The 22,688-nt window shown below is 38.7% G+C and overlaps 1 protein-coding gene across 2 annotated transcripts in view; it reads left to right on the top strand.

The window, feature by feature from the left end:
- The window catches only part of PDGFD (platelet derived growth factor D), a 230,071-nt gene that overhangs the window by 149,003 nt on the left and 58,380 nt on the right, over nt 1-22,688 (top strand). The window contains exons 2-3 of one of the 2 annotated variants that reach the window (XM_007107772.4): nt 6,132-6,318; nt 9,406-9,586. In XM_007107772.4, the coding sequence (XP_007107834.1) occupies nt 6,132-6,318; nt 9,406-9,586 (368 nt within the window). Of the gene's footprint in view, nt 1-6,113; nt 6,319-9,405; nt 9,587-22,688 lie in introns of both variants that reach the window. The other variant, XM_007107771.4, reaches the window with a different exon arrangement.

The following is a 22,688-nucleotide window of genomic DNA, read 5'->3' on the forward strand; positions in this document are numbered from 1 at the left end:
TGCATAGGATGAGAACCTGGGGGATCTAGTCAGTCATCTGATTTCATATATTGCTGGATAGATCTGAGAGTAGATCCCAGCTACAGCAACAAACTCTCCTGCTTTAGTCCAGGATTGTTCTTCTCTTCTTCCTTGGTCACAGCTTTTTAAAGGGTGGTGTGGATTGACTCTGGTGAGCCTGGTAGAATAGGTTTTGATGGAAATAGTGCAGAAAAAGAGGCAGTTATTTTTTATTTATTTATTCTTGCAGTATGCGGGCCTCTCACTGTTGTGGCCTCTCCCGCTGCGGAGCAGGCTCCGGACGCGCAGGCTCAGCGGCCATGGCTCACGGGCCCAGCCGCTCCATGGCATGTGGGATCTTCCCGGACCGGGGCGCGAACCCATGTCCCCTGCATCAGCAGGCGGACTCTCAACCACTGCGCCACCAGGGAAGCCCGAGGCAGTTATTTTATAATTGATGTCTGAGCCAGATGGCAAGCAGAATCATTTCAATGGAACCCTTTCCAAAATAGTCCTTTAATGTTCATGCTAGATGTGTTCCCACAAACGTCAGGCACACCAGCTACATCAAAATTAAATTTCTTAGAAATAAAATATTTGGGTATTTTTCAACTTTATTTCTGATAAAACTGCCTTTTGTTATCTTACCTCAAAATGCCTTTCAGTGTTTAAGAGCTCTGCATATGCATTATTTGCGGTAACCATTCATCTACGTATGTATTTAACAGATCTATTTTGAAAGTCTTCATATGCCCAGACTGGTGAGGCTCTGGGGTTACGTTGCTAAACAAGACATAGTCCTTTCCCTCAAGACATGTAATATTCTGCATATAATTTTTTTTTACTTTCCTATGAAACTTTCAAAGAAATTATAAAGCATCTTTTAGTATCTTTTTAAAAATCCTTATACCTAACCAGCCTCAGAGAGAAGCCTCTACTTAAATTTAAAAAAAAGCAAAACATAGAATACGTTGTGTCTACACTAAAGGATTTATTTACATTCCTCCACAATGTGTTCACAAATTGATAGGCTAACTGGCCAGTTACGTACCAGGGGCACTTTTCTAGTTGATAGGAAAGTTTTTCATATGTATGTTTGAACAACTTGTTGAAATATCCATTTGTGGGACTTCCCTGGTGGCACAGTGGTCGAGAATCTGCCTGCCAATGCAGGGGACACGGGTTTGAGCCCTGGCCCGGGAAGATCCCACATGCCACGGAGCAATTAAGCCCTTGTGCCGCAACTACTGAGCCTGTGCTCTAGAGCCCGTGAGCCACAACTACTGAGCCCACGTGCCACAACTACTGAAGCCTGCGTGCCTAGAGCCAGTGCTCCACAAGAGAAGCCACCGCAATGAGAAGCCCTTGCACCACAACGAAGAGAGCCCCTGTTCGCTGCAACTAGAGAAAGCCCGCACGCAGCAACGAAGACCCAGTGCAGCCAGAAAATACATAAATTTTAAAAAAATAAAACAAAATTAAAAAAAAAGAAATATTCATTTGTACTCTTATTTTAGATGACAGCAATGGCAGCATACAACTATATATACTACCATTGTTAGATGGGAAAAGTGTCTGTTTAGCCCGCTGAAGATTTTGGATTTCAGGTTCCCTTGTCTCATTATTGCCTCCCTCATGTCTGCTAGTCACAGTCAAACCACTGGCAGTTCTGTCTTCTTGAAAGAAAATTGTTGAGTTGTCATGTCATTTAGACCTGAAAAAAATCTTAAGTGTCACGTTAGCACAGCCCCCTAAACTATTAGCTTAGGAAACAGAAGCCAGAAAGATGACATGGTGTGTCTGATGCTGCTCTTTGTTGTAGTGGGGAAAGTCACCAGAACCAGAACATGATGGAGCTGAATTCAAGACTCTACTCTTCCATATACCACCCTTCCATTCTTTTGACTTACAGCAAATCACTTTAACTTCTGTGTGTTGGTTTCATTACCTGTTAAAGTAATATTAAAAAAATTAAATTTAAAAGAAAAAAGCAGAATGAAAGCAATGATAATTACTGCAATGATATTTACTTTTTGTCAACTTATATTTACGATAGACTTACAAAATTGGATGCTTGTAAACTATATTGCACACCACAAAAATTAAGTGGTCATATTGTGGTTGTTTAGCAGCAGAAGTGGTACTGTTTGGTTTATATAACACTCAACCTACATTCTGGGCAAACATTGTTCCTATGATGTATGGTATGATCATGAAACAGCCATTTTACAAATGAAATGTTATAATAAATCCCTTTGCAAGTTAGGCATTTCCTGACGCAATGACCATTCTTTGCTTTTCGCTTTTAGCTGCGGTACATCGGGTTTGTGACTATCATCAGTCATGCTACTGGCTCCTGAATGTCTTATGGAGACAAATGAGTATTTCTGTACTGTTCCACTGAATTTGTGTGAGGTGGCACAGTCTGCAGAGATATCATTATTTGTTCCTATGGAATCACTGATGAAATATTTTCACCCTTACTTCTAATAACTCAGCATTTACCCTTTGGATCTTATGTTGTCATAGATAATATTATGATCTGAGAAGAAGAAATAAAAGTACTACCATTATTTGTGATTTCGTTTCTCCTTGCACATAATTTGTGATGATGATTACCAAATGCATCTATTAGGACCAGGAATGACTATTCCATGAAATGGAGAAAGTTAGATAAGGGGTCAAAGACACTAAGGTACGTAGCTCTTACCCTAGGTCACTGTGTATCAAAAATGATGCCCCAGAGAAGGTTTCAAGGTCAAAGACAGGAAAGTGAATCCAAGATAGATGATCATCAGTCAGGGAGGTAAGAAGAAAAATCAGATGTGAGGTATGGAGTCAAAGCAAGGCAGTGAAGGAGCCAGTGAAATCAAGAATAAGAAGCAGAAGAGTAGAAGGTATGAGGTGGTCAGTGGTTCTCATACTTCTGGGAGCATCAAAATCACCCGGAGAGCTTATTAAAACAGTAGTGCTGGGCTCCACCTCCAGCATTTCTGCTTCAGTAGGTCTGGGATGGGGCCTGATAATTTACATTTCTAACAAGCTCCCAGGTGATGATGCTGGTCTGGGGACCACACTTTGAGAACAACAGTTGTTCTAGATGAATCCCAGAGTAAGTAATAGTGCCTTCAGTGATTTCATGAGCTCCCGGGATACTTGGATGGGCGAGCTGAGTTTGCTTAAAGGTTTAGGGACAGAATAGACAAAACATTTTGGCTTTTTTCCTTTCATTTTAATTTGCTTTTTAAAAAACATCCAAAGCATAACTCAAAGCTATGAGCATGCGAACCTCCTTCTGTATTAAAATATAAAATAAGAACTTATATTCTTGCCATATAAACATAAATCAAAATTATTCCCTCTCTATAAAAAATGACATATTTCATATTTTTATAGTTTAACAACTAGTACAGTGTTCTGTTTAGGAGTGTGTGTGTGTGCTGAAGATAGACTGTCTAGGGTCAGATATTGATTTCACCAACTGCTTTGTGCCCTGAGGTCATAAGTTTCTTAAACTCTCTGAGCCTCCTTTGTGAAGTGGGGATATTACTAATTGCATAGAGTTGTGAAGATTAAATGAAATAATTTAAACAACTTATTGGAATGCCTGGCACACAACTATTGCTCCATAAATGTCAGTTACTATTGGAACACCAAAGTAAATGCCTTCATTCAGGAATGTGACTTTGTATATAACACTTGGTAACTATCTCAGGTTTAACCTGATAGGTTGCTCTCTGTATCTATAATTCATTACAACTCTTCTGCTAAGAATAGCCCTGAATTTGGCATGAAGTTATAAATTGTATATAAACAATGTGATTCAGAAGTCAAAGTGGATTACAGATAGCAAAGAATCTCAAATTACCTCTAGCAAATTTCAGACTAAGAAGGAAAAATACCTTCTCTTACACAGAAGTTAAGAGCATTAGCTCTGGGACCAGAGCACCGTGACATGACTGCAGAGCCAGTGCTCTGATCTCCTAGTCGAGATGCAGGGAGTGGGGACATCAGCTCCTACAGCCACCTTTGCTCTTCCTAAGACTGTCTCCCACACAAAGGCTAGCTGGGCAAGCACAACACATTAAACACTGAATTAGCCAAAAAAAAAAAGTTGAAATTCTCATACATACCAGAACATTTGTAAAAGGGAGAGAAGCCTTTGCATTTCACATTCTGATTCCTTGTTCACTCTCCTTCTCTTATTTTGGAAGCTTTAACAACCACCCTCCGCAACTCAACCTTTCAGTGGTTTCCACCAGCAATTTAGGCCTTCCTGACTAAGCTCATTGAATTATAGGCTTCGGAGTAAACTCTCTGCAGGAGGACATAAATAGACTGTGGCTGGAGTTCTGCTTACAGAGGGGCCTAAAAAGCCAAAATCTCAAGTGCAAAGAACTCTAGACATTGGGAGATAAGAAAAATGGATCCACTGTACGGTGCAATTCTGAAGCAAACGACCTGGAGTTAGGTCAGATTTCGTAGCTTAATGAGCCTAGTCCCTGCAAGACTGTACTTCAGTCACCCGCTGAAAATTGTGAGGTACCCAGGTTACCCATACTCTTTACCAACTGGCTATAAATTCAGGGTTGCCTATAAGCCCCTCGAGTTTGATAATTTGCTAGTACAACTTATAGAACTCAAGAAAGCACTATAGTTACAATTACAGTTTTACTATAAAGGGTACAAATCAGGACCAGCCAAATAAAGACACTTGTGGGGTGAGGACTGGGAAGGTCCGAATCATGAAGCTTCATGTCCTCAGGACATGTCACCCTCCTAGCACATCAGTGTGTATCACGGACCAGGAAGCTTAACCAAGACTCAGTGACAAGAGTTTTTATAAGGGTTTCATTCTGTCGACATGATTGATTGAATTGGTGGCAACAGGCTAGGGCTCCAAGGCCTCTTACCTCCAGGGAGGTTGGGAAGTCAGGCTGATATCAGAGCTCAAAGCCACATGATTGGTCTTTCTGTTATAGCCAGTCCCCATCCTGAAACTATTTAAGGGCCCACAGAGAATCACCTCATTCGCATAAAATCAGGTATGGCCCCAGGGGCCTACCATGAATAACAAAGACACTTGCATCACTTGGGAAATTTTGAGGGTTTAGAAGTTCCCTTTTAGGAACCCAGGACAAAGATCAGACAAGTTCTTTATTATACAACATATGGAAAATAGAATTGGAACTATTTTAAGTCACCAAAAATGAAGGCAAAAAAAGTATGATTTTTATGATGGAGAAACAACTGGAAAATGTCATTTGATTATAAAATAAATGGTCATTAAACATCATTAGATTCTTTTAATTTGTTTTTCACTCAGTTGTTCATTCATTCAACAATATTTATTGACTATCTTTTGGGCTAATCATTGAGGATATAATGTTACATTGTCAATGAAAAAAAAAATGTTTGTACAGTTGACCCTTGAACAAAGTGAGGTTTAGGGGTACCAATACCCCACACAGTCAAAACTCCACATATAAATTTTGACTTTCCCAAAACTTAACTACTAATAGTTTACTGTTGACCAGAACACTTACTGTTAAATAAATAGTTGATTAACACGTATTTTGTATGTTATATGTATTATATACTGTATTCTACAATAAAGTGAGCTAGAAAAAAGAAAATGTTGTTAAGAAAATCATAAGGAAGAGAAAATACATTTAGAGTACATATATGTATTTATTGAAAAAAATCCACGGACCCACACAGTTCAAACCCGTGTTGCTCAAGGGTCAGCTGTATTACATGGAAAAGAGAAAGGATGAACTATTTGAAATCATTTGCTCAATTTTAATTCCAATTGAAATGAGCCTGAGTTCTGAGATAATCATTAATTTTGCTTGTCAAAAATGATGTTAAGAGAGCTCCCAAAGTACACAATATTAGGCATCAAGTCTAGATTTATGAAGAATTTGGGGAGGTAGGGGATAATAGAAAAAATATGGATGTTGTTTGTTTAACCACAAGGCTGCCATTTGGCCTTATGTTTTTAAACAAAATCAAGAAGTGCTTTGAAATGTGATGTGTTTTAAACTGTTCTTTTTTTGCTTTCCTGTAATTGGAGCAACATACTAATTTCTACAAGTTGTGACTACTAACAGAGAGCAATCACCTCACAGACTTGTACCGAAGAGATGAAACCATCCAGGTGACAGGACACGGCCATGTGCAGAGTCCCCGCTTCCCAAACAGCTACCCCAGGAACCTGCTTCTGACCTGGCGGCTCCGTTCCCAGGAGAAAACAAGGATACAGCTAGCCTTTGACAATCAGTTTGGATTAGAGGAAGCGGAAAATGATATCTGTAGGTAAGTGGGAAATAAAATCCATTTTAGGGTAAAATTTCAAAGTAGAAAAAAAAGACAGATTTAAAACATCACATCAGACTTCTCTTTTGGGCCCTCTGGACCTATCCGAGATACTTGACTACTTTTTCAAAAAGCCTTTATGTCAGTCCTAATGGACAAAATAAATTGGAGTGCAGACTGCCTCTGCAGAAAGCCTGGTAAGCTGGAATGACTCACAGAAACTCACTCCTGCAATTCTCAGAGCCAGGCTGTGTGACTCCCAGAGAAGGGGGGAATCTGGGGTGGGGACCCCTATCTTGGCCAGGCCTAGAACAACCTTTGTGAGCAGGTAGATGCATCCAATATCCCGGGTCACCTGCACCATGTCACATGGCTCTGGTGCAGGCCTGCCAGGGCTTAAGGAGTGTATTCCCCTTCTGGGCTCCAGGAACTGACCCAGCACTGGGAGATGATGATGGCAAGGACCCTGTCAGGTCCTTACCTGAAATCGTAATTTTAAGGCCTCAGATATGTGTAAGAAGGAGAGAGAAGGCCACCTCCCAGAATCAGTGTACTCCTCAGAGGTCTGTTTCTTCCTGTAGTTTCTGGGTCAGCAGAAGATGAAAGCTGCACTTGATAATCTTCTCCCTTCTTAGCATGTTTATCAGAGAAAGCCCTGGCTGTTGTTCTCTGAATTGTCAGCTCACAGCATCTTATTCACTTAATTAGCATGTGTAAGATGCAGAGGATTTTCTTTTTCCTTTCTGTACTTTACTGCACGAACTTGTTCTGCATTGCCAATGAACTACTACTAAACTGCTAAATTCTTTCAGCAGGTTCATTTTACTTTGAATAATAAAAATCAGGTACTTCAAATTTGGCTGTCCTTTATTGCATGTCTATTATGCTGACAGCTTTTATTATGTTGCTGTTTTTTCAAGAAAAACAGCAGTGACTGTTACTTTCTAGGACCATAGAGGGTAATGTATGCCAGAAAGCAGAGATGAATACATGCAGGAAGAGCCAGTTAATATTTACAAAGAGAATAAGCTTGAGGAGACCTTGTGTCTTTTCAACCTTGAAAGGGAGAACTCATTTTCTGTGCTCAAAAAAAAAAAAAGACCTTGGAAACAAATGAAAAGCTACTATTATGGGGATATATGTACACTTATAGCTGATTCACTTTGTTGTACAGCGGAAACTAACACAACATTATAAAGCAATTATACTCCAATAAAGATATTTAAAAAAAAGAAGATTATTAAAGGTGATGTCATTGAAGAGACATTGGTCTCCACTGCAGAGCAGGATTTTGATCTGGTAGTGATTGAGCCCTTTTGGCGTCCTGACCTTAAAACTAGGAGAGGAAGTTAGGATGGTTTCTTTTCCAGACCCTTCATCAAATCAAGTTGCTCCTAAAAATTTATGGAGGGAGGTAGAGAAGTATAAGGTAAAGGGGAGAGGAAGCAGGGAAAGAGGCAGATCAGAGACCTGCCTCAGGACCCTCCCTGAACCAAAATGGTGCTCTTTTGACTTCAGACCCAGACTAAAAATTGTGCTGATGTTGTGTTTTTTAAAAAACAAAAGTGACTTCTTGCATTATTAACAAAGTTTCAAGTATATTCTTGCTTTGTGCAATAAATATGATTCACATATATTGTATATAAAATGAAATGCAATTGATTTCCTCCCATCTGTTCCAAACCTCCTTGATGTTTACACTGTAATATTTTATTGCTGGAATAGCGATTCTTTCTTAGTGCTTTTCACTTTTCAACACCGTATATTAAGTAGTTAATTTACATAGCACCCAAGAGATATTCAGCTGGTAAAATTACATAAACCTTCTTATTTTGCTCATTAGGAAACTGAGGCAAAGGACATAAAGGCCTCACAAATCACTGTCAATGAAATTTAGTAACCATTTTATTATGCTCGCCGCCTCCTTAGATCACCCTGCCTGATCCAATAAGAACTCTGAGGTGCGTGCGTAAGACCAGTAAAATTGTATTGGATTTTCTTCATATCCAGATGTGTTGGTTCTCATGCTGATTCCTTTTGGCAATCGTGACAGGAAAATATAAAATGGATATGAGACTTCTGCCACTGTTCACCTTGAATGCTCACCCTGAGTGCTCGTTTGCACTGTGACTTTAGCATCTGAAGTCATTTGAGGAGAGGTAGATTGGAGGAGTGAGACACTGATGCCCAGAACTGAAAGGCACAGAGTTCAGCTCTCAAGCAGAATGTTTTAAGATCTTGGGTGTCTGAAAACAGAATAAATTATCCCTAGAAGATGTCAGCTTAGTCACTGAAGATGTGATGAAAAAGTGAGATGCTGTGGAGGGACTTTGAGGATCAAGCGACTCTGTGGAATATCTAAAATGCCTCTCCTGTCTTCTTCAATCCTGGGATTCTGTGTTTCTCTGACTAGTGCCAGTGGTGAACCCATGGTCTTACCCTCATTCGCACATAGCCCAGATATTTCCAATATTGGCTAGTGCACATCCCTCCTCAAAGTCATGTGTTTCCATTATGATAAATGTCATAGTTTATGATACGATCCTTCCAAAAGACAGTTTCCAAAAAGAGAAAAGAGTCTTTTATTTTATTTTACCATTTATTTTCTACAATGAGAGTGCTGATTTTATGTGCTGTATAGGTATAGATCATTTCCTTTCTTAAGGAAACACTGGATGTGGTAAATTAATTCAAAGTGGGAATTTGTTTAAAAACTTGATATAGTAAATATTTGGGTGTATAATTAGAGCTACATCTCCTAAAGTATGACAATAGATTATACTTGTTAGTTTTTCCAGGAAAACCTTATGAGCCAGATGCTCAGAAAGTAGCCCATTTTGATTTTTGACGATTTAGGAAGGGTTATGGCTAAAAGTGTGTAAGGGTGTTTCCTCAGAATAGATTGTTGAAGTTTGAATTTGAGAAACCTAATCCAAAAACTAGTTTTCCTTCTAAAATATCTGTAGGTTATAGTTTTCATTTCAGATGATAGGTCATGAGAAATCACATATGTTAGTTTCAATTTCTCAGTGAAAGTATGAATTTCAAAGTCTACTTTAATCAAAGTTTATGTCAAATTGGTACTAGGTATGATTTTGTGGAAGTTGAAGATATATCTGAAACCAGCACCGTTATTAGAGGACGATGGTGTGGACACAAGGAAGTTCCTCCAAGGATAACATCAAGAACAAACCAGATTAAAATAACATTCAAGTCTGATGACTACTTTGTGGCTAAACCTGGATTCAAGATTTATTATTCTGTTGTGGTAAGTAGCTTAACCACCCTATGATTAAAAGCAGACACTGGTTACATGAAGTATAGAGATCATTTTCTGTGATTAAATTCAATGGTGTGAGAGTGAACGAACTGTGTTAATTGTCTATGGTATGCTTTGTCCCTGCCTTGTGGCCAAAATGTTAAAGCCTTCTTTAGTGAGAAATGCCATTTTAGCTCTATTAAGTCAATGCTTGGGCCTATGCATTTTGAAAGAAAGCATAGTGAGTAGAAAAAGTAAAATAGTTTATGGTAAAGCATATACCATATTGCCTTTGATTCAACTGGAGCAAAATAAATATACAGCCAAATAGAAGGTAAGTGAGAATTGAACCTCTTGGTTTGAAAAATTATCTATGTAATTCTAATCACAGAAGAGTCCCAATGATTTTAGTTTAAATTGTGACTCAAATTTGGGAAGGGCCTATGTTATAATCATAGAGCCTCAGGGTTAGCAAGTATCTTAAAAATTGGAAGGTATAATTCAGGACCCAAGGTTTGATTTTTGTTTACTAAACCCATGCTTATTTGTGGTCTCACCTCTACTTAAACACCTCAGCAGCCATTTCCAACTTTATATGGTTCTAACGATTAGAAAATCTTCAACCTTATATTGCGACATAATCTACCTTGTAGTTAAGTCTTGTTGTTGGGTCACACATGGTCGTGGGTCTTCTTTACTCAGTCATTCATTAGTAGACAATATAAACTTCCTTCTTATTGACAAATATTCTGATAGGTGTAGTAGATACAAAAGCAAGCAAGAAGACCAGGTTCTTGAACCTCGTGGAGCTGATAGTCTGGTGGAAATGACAATTAGAAGCCATAACAACTGAGAATGATAATAAGACAGAAGTACTGGGTGTTACAGATGAAGCCCAGGGGGATATTGGGATAATTTTGCTTATACATTGCGTTTAGGATACATTAAATATCCCTAAATCCTTCAGTTGTTCATAGCATATTGCCTTTTGCTCTCCTGGCAACGTCTTTAACTCTCATTCAGTTTATTGCTATCCCTTTTCAAAGTGTGGATGCTGAAACAGAACACAGTACTACAAATGGAGTCAATTTGGGGTTTTTTTTTCCTCTTATGAGTTAAATTTAGAGTAGGAAAAATCTTGGTTTTTTTAATCTAATGTGGTTTCTTTTCTCTTTTTTTTTTGCATTATGATGAGTGGTTAAACACAAAGTGAATTCTACATCAGAATACTATAAATGAAAAAATAGCATGTGGTGATACTGGTTCCAGTTTTAATTTGAAAATAGTCTATCAAGCATGATATACATTATTGCACACTCACGCAGTGCTGCTCAGCATTAAAGTGGAAGCGTGAACCTTTGGTTTCTACATTTCTTTGCTTTTAATGTGTTCAGTGATGCATCTGTTCTCAATTGTTCATGGACAAAGCAGGCTCAGCATGTTGGAATGGTGATGTGTCAGAATGGCTTAGTGAAGGATCTTTTTTCCCCTTAACATATCAAGGCCTGTTAGTGCTCATGTGTATACTTTTTGTGAAGCTTTGGTTATGACTAAGTTAAATGGTCCATAAGTCAGTTAGAAACACCTTAACTCTAACACCATATCTTTAAGGCAAAATAACTCCTTTTTGTAGAAAAAGGCTGTGCAGGTGTGGATTTAGGGAAGAATGAATATTTTTGTTTGAGGTGCTTTGGGTTACAGTGCAGGCTCATCACTCATTTCCTAGCCAGTGTTAAGTGGAATATTGGACAGCCTTTGTAGTATGGATGTAAACTGTTCGGCATGACTCCACTCACTTACTTATTCACCTCCACCAGTACATTCAATTGTGTTTTTAGAAATGATGGTAGTCATAACTTTTTTGTTATACAGCCTCTTGGTCTGCATTCATTGAAAATAGCTCCAGGCTCTCTTTCCGCTCCTAATTGGCTTCTGGCACTAAATATGATCAATTAGGGCCAAAGTGCTTTGGTGGCTGAATTCCAAGAGGTAGAGTGAGCTTAACCTTCAGGTGTATATAAACTCTAGATCTGTGTGGCTTTTTGATAAATTCTTGCATTTGATTCTTGTTCAACAGGGATCATTTATGCCTTGACCAATGTTTTGGAAAGGTCATTTTATTCATGTTTAAATTTTTCTTGGAGAAACTTTAAAGCAGAGTTTATGAACTCAAATGTTACAGAGCCCAGACTTAAAATTCATAGTGAGCCAGATATAAAATTAGAGAGAGACAGTGGGATTAAAAATGGCAAACCCCGATGTATGTAAGTCAAATCATTATGCTGTACACCTTATACAGTGCCATATGTCAATTATATCTCATAAAACTGGAAAAAATGGCAAGCCTTCTTTAAGTGTATTTAAATAATGATTTTTAAAATATTGTACAGGCCCACAAAGCCTGTAGAGTTTGGAGGCAGCTGTTTTGCAATCCCTCCTTTAAGGAATGGCAGGTGCTGGGGAAATTTGAGCAATAGTTCCTGAGCAATCACAGTGCTCTTGGAAAATGACAAGTAGCTATTTGGATAGGTAAAGGCCACCCCCCTTCTCATCTCTACCTTTCTATCTCTCAGCCTTCCATCAAACATTTCTCTTCTTCCTACCTTAGTGACTCTCCTGTTGTACTAGGGCCTCCCCTGAGGCTGTAAGTTATAGGTGCCCAGGACCATAAGAGCCCACTACACTAGAATCACATCTACATGTTTCATGCTTATGACGTTTTTGGAATACCAAGTCTACTGTACATTTTTAGTCAATTTTTCACTCCAGCAAAGTGTGGGAGACTGACTAATGGTTAACATCCTGATCACTTATTTTTGGTTAGCAATTATTCTTATATTACAATTTGGTGTGCTTGGAATTCAATTGTCTACCTTTTTTTACAGCATCTATCACAGTCTTTCCTAGGGCAAGGCAGCACAGCCATAGGGGACCAGAGGTGTGCTGTTGTAAAGCACACTTTGGATCAAAGGAAATTTCCCCATTTACTAATGGTGTGATATAGAATGGGTCTCTTACCTTTTGGTTTTACACCCATAAAATGGGGATAATAATTGGAGTTGGTGTGAGATTTTAAATTAATAGCAAATACTTATCATAGCACCTAAGATATAGTGGAAGTGCTCAATAAATAATGGTGATAATGATCCTACCTTTACCATCACAATTTGTGTGTATATATATATAGAGATAGATAGATAGATATGTATATATATACATATGTATTCCCTCTAGATAAATGGTAATGAACTATTTGAGGGTAGGACAAACATCCTGTGTGTATTCCACACAGTGCCTTATACATGGCTAGACAGTGTGTTTGTTGAATTGACTCTTCCTGAGAAAATATGATTCAATTTCATATTTCAATTTTTTGCTCTCCTACTCAGCTTTCTTTCCTAATTTCACTCAGCTGAGGAGGATAGATACCATCAGAGGGCATAATGAAGCAGAATGGATAATGTTATCAAATTGTTATCAAGATGTGTTTGTCTAAATATATTAAGCTCTCCCATCTCAAATCTAGTTTATTGGGGAATGAATGGATGGATTGGATTGTTAGGAATCTTTTTTGGAAGACCATTAAGTAGTTTATTGTAAGGTGTCCAATTACAAGGCTCCCAATGGATGGTGTGCAAAGAAGTCAGCAAGCATGGGTATATGAATTTCAGCTCTGCTGCTCACTGGCTAAAAGCTCAGTTTTCTCATCTGTAAGATGGTGATAACACTGCCTGACACACAATTAACTAGTTGTAGGATTAAATTAGATAATTTTGTAAGCCACCCTGCCTGGAACTTAGTAAATTACTCAAATATCTGCTGCTCTTATTGTTATCATTATCACTGGCATAATAATTAATATATCATCAGGTGATAAATGAACTTGGCAGTCCTGTACAAACAGCCCAGCTGTCTGTTTGTGTGTGCATACAGATATACACACACATCTGACCATAATTCGCCTCTTTCATCCACGGTAGAAGCATTTTATTGTATATTGTGACAAACATTTAAAAAGCCTTTTATTTGTGTGTGTGTTTAATGGAAAGTACATTTTTTAATTCAAAAATTATTTATTAATTTTTTATTGAAATATATTGATAAATGATTTACAATATTGTGTTAAAATAAAAATTATATTATTTGAAAGCTATTCCCAAACTTTTTTGTTTTATTAACAAACTCTAGTTTATTTCATAAGTTGAATTTACTAATACCCATTCTAAACACTTTCTAAAATAAAAAAACAATTTTATCACCAATTTTTAAACTGTGTATCTCTGCAGTTTGAATTAATTTCAAGTGGCACAGTTAAGATTGCCATTGAGATTAAAACTCCACATGAATCATGGCTTTGCATTATAAATAAATTTTTTAAATAGAGGAAGAAAGGGAAGAGGATGGAAAAGAAGATGAGGATGCAAAGAAAAAGGAGAAATAAAACCAGTGAGTTAATAAATAAGATTCTCAGTTATAACAACTTTCACAGATTATAATTTTGCTCACCTAAAACTTACCAGTTGGTGAAACAAAAATAAAATAATGGTGGACAATTCATTATTATTCCCCTAAACTAATTATCAAACAAAGCTAGAGAGTAAAGGACCTCATTCACTTTCTCTACAAAATGTGGAAATTCCATCTTTATTTGCATAGTCAGATAAAAATTGTTGAAGGTTTTGAATATCCATGGGTATTCTGACCACTTCAGCCAGGACTGTATATAGAGCCAAGGATAGTCAAGGTGAGGATGGTAATCACATAGCAGATTCTGTTTACCTCAGCTTCTACATTTTGGTATATCCTTCTGGAGGTTTGGTGATATGAGAGCTGTGGTATTATTTATTAAATGCCCACTGTGTGCTAGACCAAGCTCAGTCTAGGGTCCTGGAGATACAGCTCTGAGGAGGATAGGCAGATCTCTATCCTCAGGATCTCATATGGTAGCAGAAGGAAACAAACAATAAAATGTAAGTAAATAGGGAAGTAAGTACATATATACAAACATAAATTTTTTGAAGTTCAATAAAAGCTAGAAAGAAGATAAAAGAGAACAGTGTGACGGAGAGTGACTGGAAAAGGATCCACTCCAATCAGAGAATCAAGGAAGATCTGTAGGTGTAAAATTTGAATTGATACCCAAAAAAGGAGCAGGAAACACCATGGGAAGCTATGGGAGAAGTGCTTTAAGGAAAAGAACAGCAAATGCTAAGCCCTGAAACAGAAAAGAGAAGACATCTTTGACAGTAATGATTCTTTTGGTGTCTTGGGATTCAGGCTACTGGAAGGAGGCAAACATAAGAGAGGGAAGTAGAACGGTAGCTCATTGCTCTCTCAGTTAAGCATGAGAAAGAAGTTTTCTTATCCTCGTCTCAGCCCATCTATTTTGGATTTTTCTCAAATCTTTCAGTACTTAGACCAGGTAAAGTAGCTAAAACCAGAGGGTGAGCTAGGGGAAGATACTAAGAAAGTATCAACAAGATAACAAACAAAGTGTGGGGCAGAAAGAAAACAAGGGGCATGGTCCAGGTCAGACAGGAGGATAGCATATGCATACTCCAAAAGCCCTAAGTAAATGTCATAGCAGTAGACTGCCAAGTTGGCAAGCCCAGGAGCTTCAATGGATATTGGTTGAAGCATTCATTCTTAAGGCCAGAGTCTCATTATTGCAGCATTTTATAGGCAAGGCTAGATAAGTGTTCTTATTTAAAACTTTACAAATGTTCTAAAATTTCACCAATTACAGAGATCATTTTGATGAACTAGGAGTCTCATTGGGAAGGTTAAGTGAATCAGTTATTTTAATCAGATTACCTTCCTAAAGCCTGAATACATAATGAGAACTTTGATAGAGTTCTTGAGAGAGTAAAGAGCAAAATGTAATATAGTCCTAGAGCAAAGAATAATTTGACAAAGAATATGGCTAGGTCCAGAAGCAAATGATAGGGGTTGAGGAGAATAAAGGGGAAGTGGGCTCTTGCAGGTGGGGGTGGGGAAAGGAAGAGGAGGAGGTAGGTAAAAATAAGATTAAGGGAGCAGTAGGAGACAAGAAAGTGAGGTGGAATGAAATCCCATGATAATATGTTCCCCTGTGGAATTCAGGGCATTTTTGCTAGTTATGTATTCGTTTTAATGCATTGTTCAACAGACTTTTTATTGGACACCTATTATGTTTCATGCACTTTGATAAATACTGGATATAGAGTAGTGAACAAAACGAGACAAGGTTCCTGCCCTCATAGAACTTACAGTTTGGTAGGCACAGTCCTGATGATGATGATGATGATGATAAATATATTATTAAATAATAGAATCTAACCCTTTGGCTTATTGTGAGGATTCAATATATGGGGCAATGTATGTGAAGTGTTTAATTCAGCACACAGCATATTGTAAATAATCAATCTGCTGCTATTAAACCATGTATTTTGCCTGAAGACTGGTTGTAAGAAAAATATAGAATCTTAGAGGTCCAGTGCCTAGGCCAACCCTCTTATTTTATAAGTGAGGCAGCAGACTCAGGTTGGGTAACTTTACCAATGAAACAGTGAACACAGGTTGTGAGTTTGTCTGTGGTCACAGAGCTCACACATGTGTTATCCAATGATATACGAAAGCTGTGGACCCTCTCCAAAGAAAACTAAATATATCTAAATTTTTGCATAAAATACCAGGGAAACCCCCTGAATCTCATCTGTGATGTCCCCTAGATGCAGTTAAGAACCCCACACATATTGCCTCTGCATGTTCTCTGACTTCGGGAATGTTTTCTTCCATGTTGGCTAATCCTTTCCAACATAAGCAATGTTTGAAATAGTACTTTACTACTGTAATTAATTTTCCTCATAAAACCCATGTGCTAATCACATGAGCAGATGACTCCCCAGGTGCTGAGTAAACACATTTCCAACTTTGAGAGGGATGCTGTTTAATGGCACTTGGACAGTCCAGTATCCTGTTTATCTAGTATTACATTATATGGACTTGCCACAAGTAAACTTTTATCCTTGAAAACCAGAAAGATGCAGTGATATAAAATAACTGGGCCTCTTTATACACAAACCACTTGCTCTCTATAACTGTGCTTTTTGATGTACTAATATTTTGGTAGATGAAGAAAGTGAGAAAGATGAAGAAGGAAAAAGCTATTCGACTATATTAGAAAGTGGCTTGTGTATTAAAGGTATGCCTAAAACAGAGCAGTATTTCTTTCTTAAAAAGCTATGAAGGGGCTTCCCTGGTGGCGCAGTGGTTGAGAATCCGCCTGCCGATGCAGGGGATGCGGGTTCGTGCCCCGGTCCGGGAAGATCCCACATGCCGCGGAGCGGCTGGGACCGTGAGCCATAGCCGCTGAGCCTGCGCGTCCGGAGCCTGTGCTCCGCAACGGGAGAGGCCACAACAGTGAGAGGCCCGCGTACCACAAAAAAAAAAAAAAAGCTATGAAGAAGTGAACCTCAGTAAAAAATATCTCTGCCTAATTTTCACTTATAAATTCAACAGATACTTCTGAGAACTTACTGTGGATAATAAAAAGAAAATGATATTCCTGTGAGGGAGAAAGGCACACAATTATAAAGCACTGTGAATTGCAGTGATGAAATGTGCATGGAATATTCTGAGCACACAAGGAGGAGGAACACATAAGGGATGCTGTGTTCCTCACAAAGATGGAGCTTGCTGGTGTGAGGAAAGATAAAAAAATATTTTTTTCCTCTACCCTCCTAGGTTCTGTCTTGAAGTCTGCAGATTAGACTGGCAAAAAACAGGTTAAGGAGAGAAAAGCACACAGGTCATTAACACATGCATATCATACACACGGGAGCACTCAGTGATGAGTAACTCAGAGTGGTGGTTGGAACTTGGGCTTATATAACGTTTTAACCAAAGGACAACACATTTTTAGAGAAGCGACAAGATAAAGGAAAAGGACTTTTAAGTTTCTAGGGCAGCAAATTGTGGGAAGGTAAATATATGGGAGAAAAAATGGAAGCGAAGGACTAGTGAGTAAAGTTTGTTATGTGGATTCCTCTAGTGCCTCTCTAGGCTGATAAGGGTTCAGAGTTGTCTCTGGTGAGGGGATGGGGGACAACCTTTGCAAATGTATGTGCTTCTAGGCATGTAGAGGGAGCACAGAGAACTTTTCCTGAGCCTGCTTCTTTTCAATTGCCTTCACCTCAAAATAATTCTTATGCGAAAGTGGCATATTTTGGGGTGGCATATTCCACTGCCATTCACTGGACTGGGTCGTGGAGGGAATAGCACCCCGAGAAGGGAGTGTTGCCTAAACAAAGGCACAAAGTCAGAAAAGCAAGGCATTTCGGAATATTCTGATGAATTAATCCAAAGTGTTGCAGGTTGAGGGTGCTAACCACTTACTATCCTTTCTTTATTCTTGCCAGTAGGAGAGATACAAGAAGCCAAAAGATGATCAAAGTAGCAGCTTTATTAATGTTGGTCCATGAAATGCCAAATCTCAGGACTTTCTTGTAAAACTAGAGTAGAGGATTTGGCTGGGACCCAAAGCCAAAGTATGGTTGTCCCAGTACAGTGATGCAAATTCAGAACAAAGGATTCTTTTCAAGGGGTCTAGGGGATATACTTACATGCCCCTCACACTGCATAGAAGGTCACAAATAGTCACAAACAGGCGGGAGAGCTGTTGAGGACAGGATGGCCGACTCCAGTCTCTAAGCTGTGCTTAGCAGATGGACCCCGGGAGTAGGGAAGAGCTGAGACCCTTCCCAATGGTTGGTGTCAGAAGCAGGCAACCCAAGAGAGACATGGGGCAAGGGGATGGGGATGAGGAAGGGAGAGAAGATGGAAGAAGTGATGAAGGGAAGAAATTCATGAAGGGAAAATAATGTCTGTTGATATCTCCATATCTGAGGGCTGAGGCAGGAATATGGAAAAAAGGTTTCTCCTCCAGAAGAGCAAACAAAGATCTTTGTGCCCCTGAAAGGTCCAAGACCACAGTGATTTTTATGCTTTTTTCAGTCAGTCATCTTTGGTTACAGTCCTTGGGGAGTCAGTACTACCCACCTCTGGTCCTAAGGAGAGCTAGGTGACCCACTCCATCTACATAAGGATCAGCCATTCTGACTGGGAAATTGAAGATCCCTGGAACTTTGGGGAAACTCTAGTCTTCTCTCCCAGGTGAACGAAGGAATGAGAAATCAATCATACAGACAGGACTCATGTAGCCTTGAAAATAACTGTCTCTAACGTTCCCTTTATCAGTGGGAGCGTGACAGATTAAGGCTGACCTCCATTCAACATTGCTTCTTTCACCTGTGAGAAAATTGAGCTACGTAGTCAAAGTGACTCTTCCCTTATTTTGAAATCGAAAATAGAAGCCAGACAGGAAAAAAAAAAAATTAAAAAGAGAGATTGAAAAGGCATGGAAAAAGAGAGATACATGAATAAATAATCAGGTTGCTTCTTGGCTGGGCCCTGCTAACCACTTCCTGATTGGTCTCCTATCTCCCATCTCCCTACTTTTAGTCTCTCCTGCACATGGTTGCCAGCTGAAGTAGAGCTGTAATCAAATCATTTTCCAGCTGAAAACTTGTGAATGATTTTCAGTTTCCTGTGGAGTAATGTGTAGATGCCTCACTCGGATACTGAGAGCCTTCCATGTTCTGATCCCCCTAACATTCTAGCTTCAGTTCTCCCATCTTCCTCCACAGATTGTTCAGTCCAGGCCAACAGCATTATGCCCTGACGGCCCAACTACTTCATGATTTTCCCTCTCTTATCTCTGACAGTTAACTTTTGGATGTATATTTCCTCAAGAATTCAAGCCCTCCTCTCTCTGTCAAAGACAAACTCATGTCAAATATACCACTTGTTCTTAGCTCCTCAAGCACAAATGCTCTTTCCCTTTGTCAGGCACCCACATTGCTATTCTTTATCGACATTTTTTTTCAAAGAAAAAGTAATGTATACATATACCAGACATTTTTGAAAATACATAGAAAAGTAAAAAATAAAACCACCCATAGCTCCCATCGTTCAAGTACAACCACTATGAATATTTTGGACCATTCTTTCCAGCCATTTCTTAGCCCATGGAAACCTATTTACAGGTCTCACTGTCTCCATTAGAGTGAAAGCTCCATGAGGGTCGGGAATGCCTTATTCCTACAGGTCTATCACAGGGCATTGTGTACTAAGTAGGTCTTAATATGTTTAACTGAGCTGAACCAACAAGTAAGTATTCCTTGAGTACCTGGGATGCATCTGACAGTTTGGAGTAAAAGCAATATATAAAAGCAATCCCCAGTGATGTATAAAGAGACCACTGACTATGTTTTTCCAGACTTTGGACCAGAAAGACCTTCTCCCTCTCACTCTAATGTTAGTCATATCAACATACCAGTGGCCCTCAGTTGCTTTGGTCACTGGGCATTGGAAGGGGTGGGGGTGAGAGTGGAGGAATGGGGGCCATTGTCGGGGACAAATGTCAGGAAAACTGTGGAATGGAACCAGGCATCCTGTTTGTAAACTCTGCCTCCACTACATTTTAATCTCAAGGAGCATGTAATTGTGTCAGTAACAGCCTGACCTCAGCAGTTCTTACATCAGACTGTGTAATAGTGACATCATAGCAAACATGGTTCAGATCCTCTATTGATGCAGCTGCTGAGTTGCCCTTCCTCATGAAGAATGTAGGCAGCCTTGAAAGACTCAAGTCTTCTTATTAATTGTACAAAGTCTTTGAGGTCCTGATGTCTGTCACTCCAAGGGTCTTTGCTGAGGCCCCAGGAGCTTTCCAGGTTTTTAAGATATTCCAGAGCTATTTGTTTTTTTGTTTATTTGTTTTGAGGTTTCTGTACAGGATAAAGGGTATATGAGTCAGAAACACTCAAATTCAAATCACTGTATTGTCTATGAGACTTAGGACATATCAGTTAAACTGACCAAGCTGGTCTTTCTCCATTTGTAAAATGGGAAGGATACACCTGCATCATAAAGTTGCTTGAGGATCACCTTTAAAATATATGGGTTTGATAAATATACTATACACAACAGATGGAACTATTATTATTACTGTTACCATCTAAATGTCTTTGGAGAATTAGAATCAACTTAGGTATATCCCAGGTCCTTTAAGAGATTTTGTGTCTTAGTTCATCATAACAGAATACTGTAGCCTGGCTGGCTTATAAACAACAGAAATTTATTTTTCACAGTTTTGGAGGCTGGGAAGTCTAAGTACATGGCACCAGCAGACCCATTGTCTGCTTAGGACCTGCTTTCTGGTTCAGAGACAGCCCTCTTTTTGTGATAACCTCACATTGCAAAAGGGGCCAGGGAACTCTCTGGGGCCTCTTTTATGAGAACACTAATCCCATTCATGAGATTTCCACCTTCATGACCTAATCACCTCCCAAGGGCCCACTTCCTAAAACTATTACATTGAGGATTAAGTTGCAACATACCAATTTTGGGGAGACACAACAGTGGGTCTCTAGCATGTTGGAACCAGATGAACACTGGGGAGATCTATGGACTTGGAGTAAGGTCAGGCCTAAGAACAGTTATGCAGTATGATTCTGATTCCCAGCTAAACCCACAGATTTAGGCAGATTTGGGAGAAGAGCAAGGCAAAACCTCTTAATACCTCTATTCTGCTATGCTACATTAGATGTATACTCTTTTCATCCCTTTTGAACTATTCATGAAAATATCTTGAACTATACATTTAATATGAAGATTCTAATTTTACCAGTGTATTTGTATTTTTAAAGTTCCTTGATGTCACTCCTATAGAAAGGCATTCATTCCTCATCTACAAAATACTATGCAAATAGCCCCTTTGGCTCAAACGCAAGCCAGGTCTCTGAATTATATAGTTGATCAAGCTATGAATACTCAATGTCATCTTCTGGCATTTTTTTTTTTTTCTGAAGTGCTAAAACCAGCTATTTTTACAAGGAGAAAAAGACACTAACCCCCCCACCCCAGTATTTTAATCTCTGCAATAAATATCTCTATAACAGATAACAAGGAAATATGAATTTGAAATAGAAACATTTCTTTTAGGCATGGAGGATAACCTAGATAGGGAAGGGTTTTTTTAATCATTAAAGAATAGAAATATGAATACAAAATCTTAACCAAGAAATCAGTCCTAAAGAAAAATCAGAGCTCTAGTGGTCTGATTTAGTGGTCTAAATTAAAAGTTCAGACCACTACCTCATTTTGATTTAATGCTACAATTAGTTAGAATACACAACTATCAATAATCTGTTTTCTTCTGCGCCTTTTGTAAGAACTTCCCTTGGATAACAAAAACATATGCTATTTATCAATATGAAAATAAAATGATGTTTCCAAGTTCCGTTGTGGGCAGAATGACAAAGCAGATCTAAGTTTTTGTGTCTCCAGTTTCCTTTTGGGATCTTCTAAAACCCTAATCCACCCCACCTCACCCCACCTCTGCCCAAATGTTTTTTTCCTCACAAATCAAAATGGCTAGCAGATTTTTCATGAAGACCAAGCTGTAAATTAATTCTCTAATTAATTCAGTCTCTCATTCATTCTACATGTATTTTTGTGTATCTCCATCTCTTTGTCAAGTTCCAATTCCTGGTGATGCAAATAAGATGGGAAACCTGCCCTCAAGACAGTAAAGTTAAGCAGACCTGCTGTGATCAGCGATAACAGAAACACAAACTGAGAGGTTGTGGGAGGGGATAAGAGAGAAAGTAATTGTGTCTGAGGGAGAGAGAAGATGGTCAGGAAATGAGTCACAGAGGAAGCAGTAGCTGACCCAAGGAAAAGGTAGGGAATCATTCAATCCAAGCAGAGGGAACAAAAAAGCTGACTGATGACAGCTTTAAAGCTTACTCATCCCAAGCTATTGGCATGTAAAAGTGATAAATCCTAAAGGTAAAAGGAAGAAAATTGGCCAAAAGCATTTCAGGCTTAAACCATAGAGTATAATTTAGACAGCACGAAGCATCACAGTTCCAAGAAAATGATTCTTAATCAAGTGTTTGCAGTAGAACTATCTAAAGCTTTTTTTTTTTTTTAACTATAGGTGCCCAGAATTTACCCCAGACTTAATGAATCAAGGGCCTGCAAAACTATTTTTAAAAGCTCCTCA

The sequence above is a fragment of the Physeter macrocephalus genome, chromosome 16, assembly GCF_002837175.3.
Source record: "Physeter macrocephalus isolate SW-GA chromosome 16, ASM283717v5, whole genome shotgun sequence".
In the NCBI taxonomy this organism is placed as follows: domain Eukaryota; kingdom Metazoa; phylum Chordata; class Mammalia; order Artiodactyla; family Physeteridae; genus Physeter; species Physeter macrocephalus.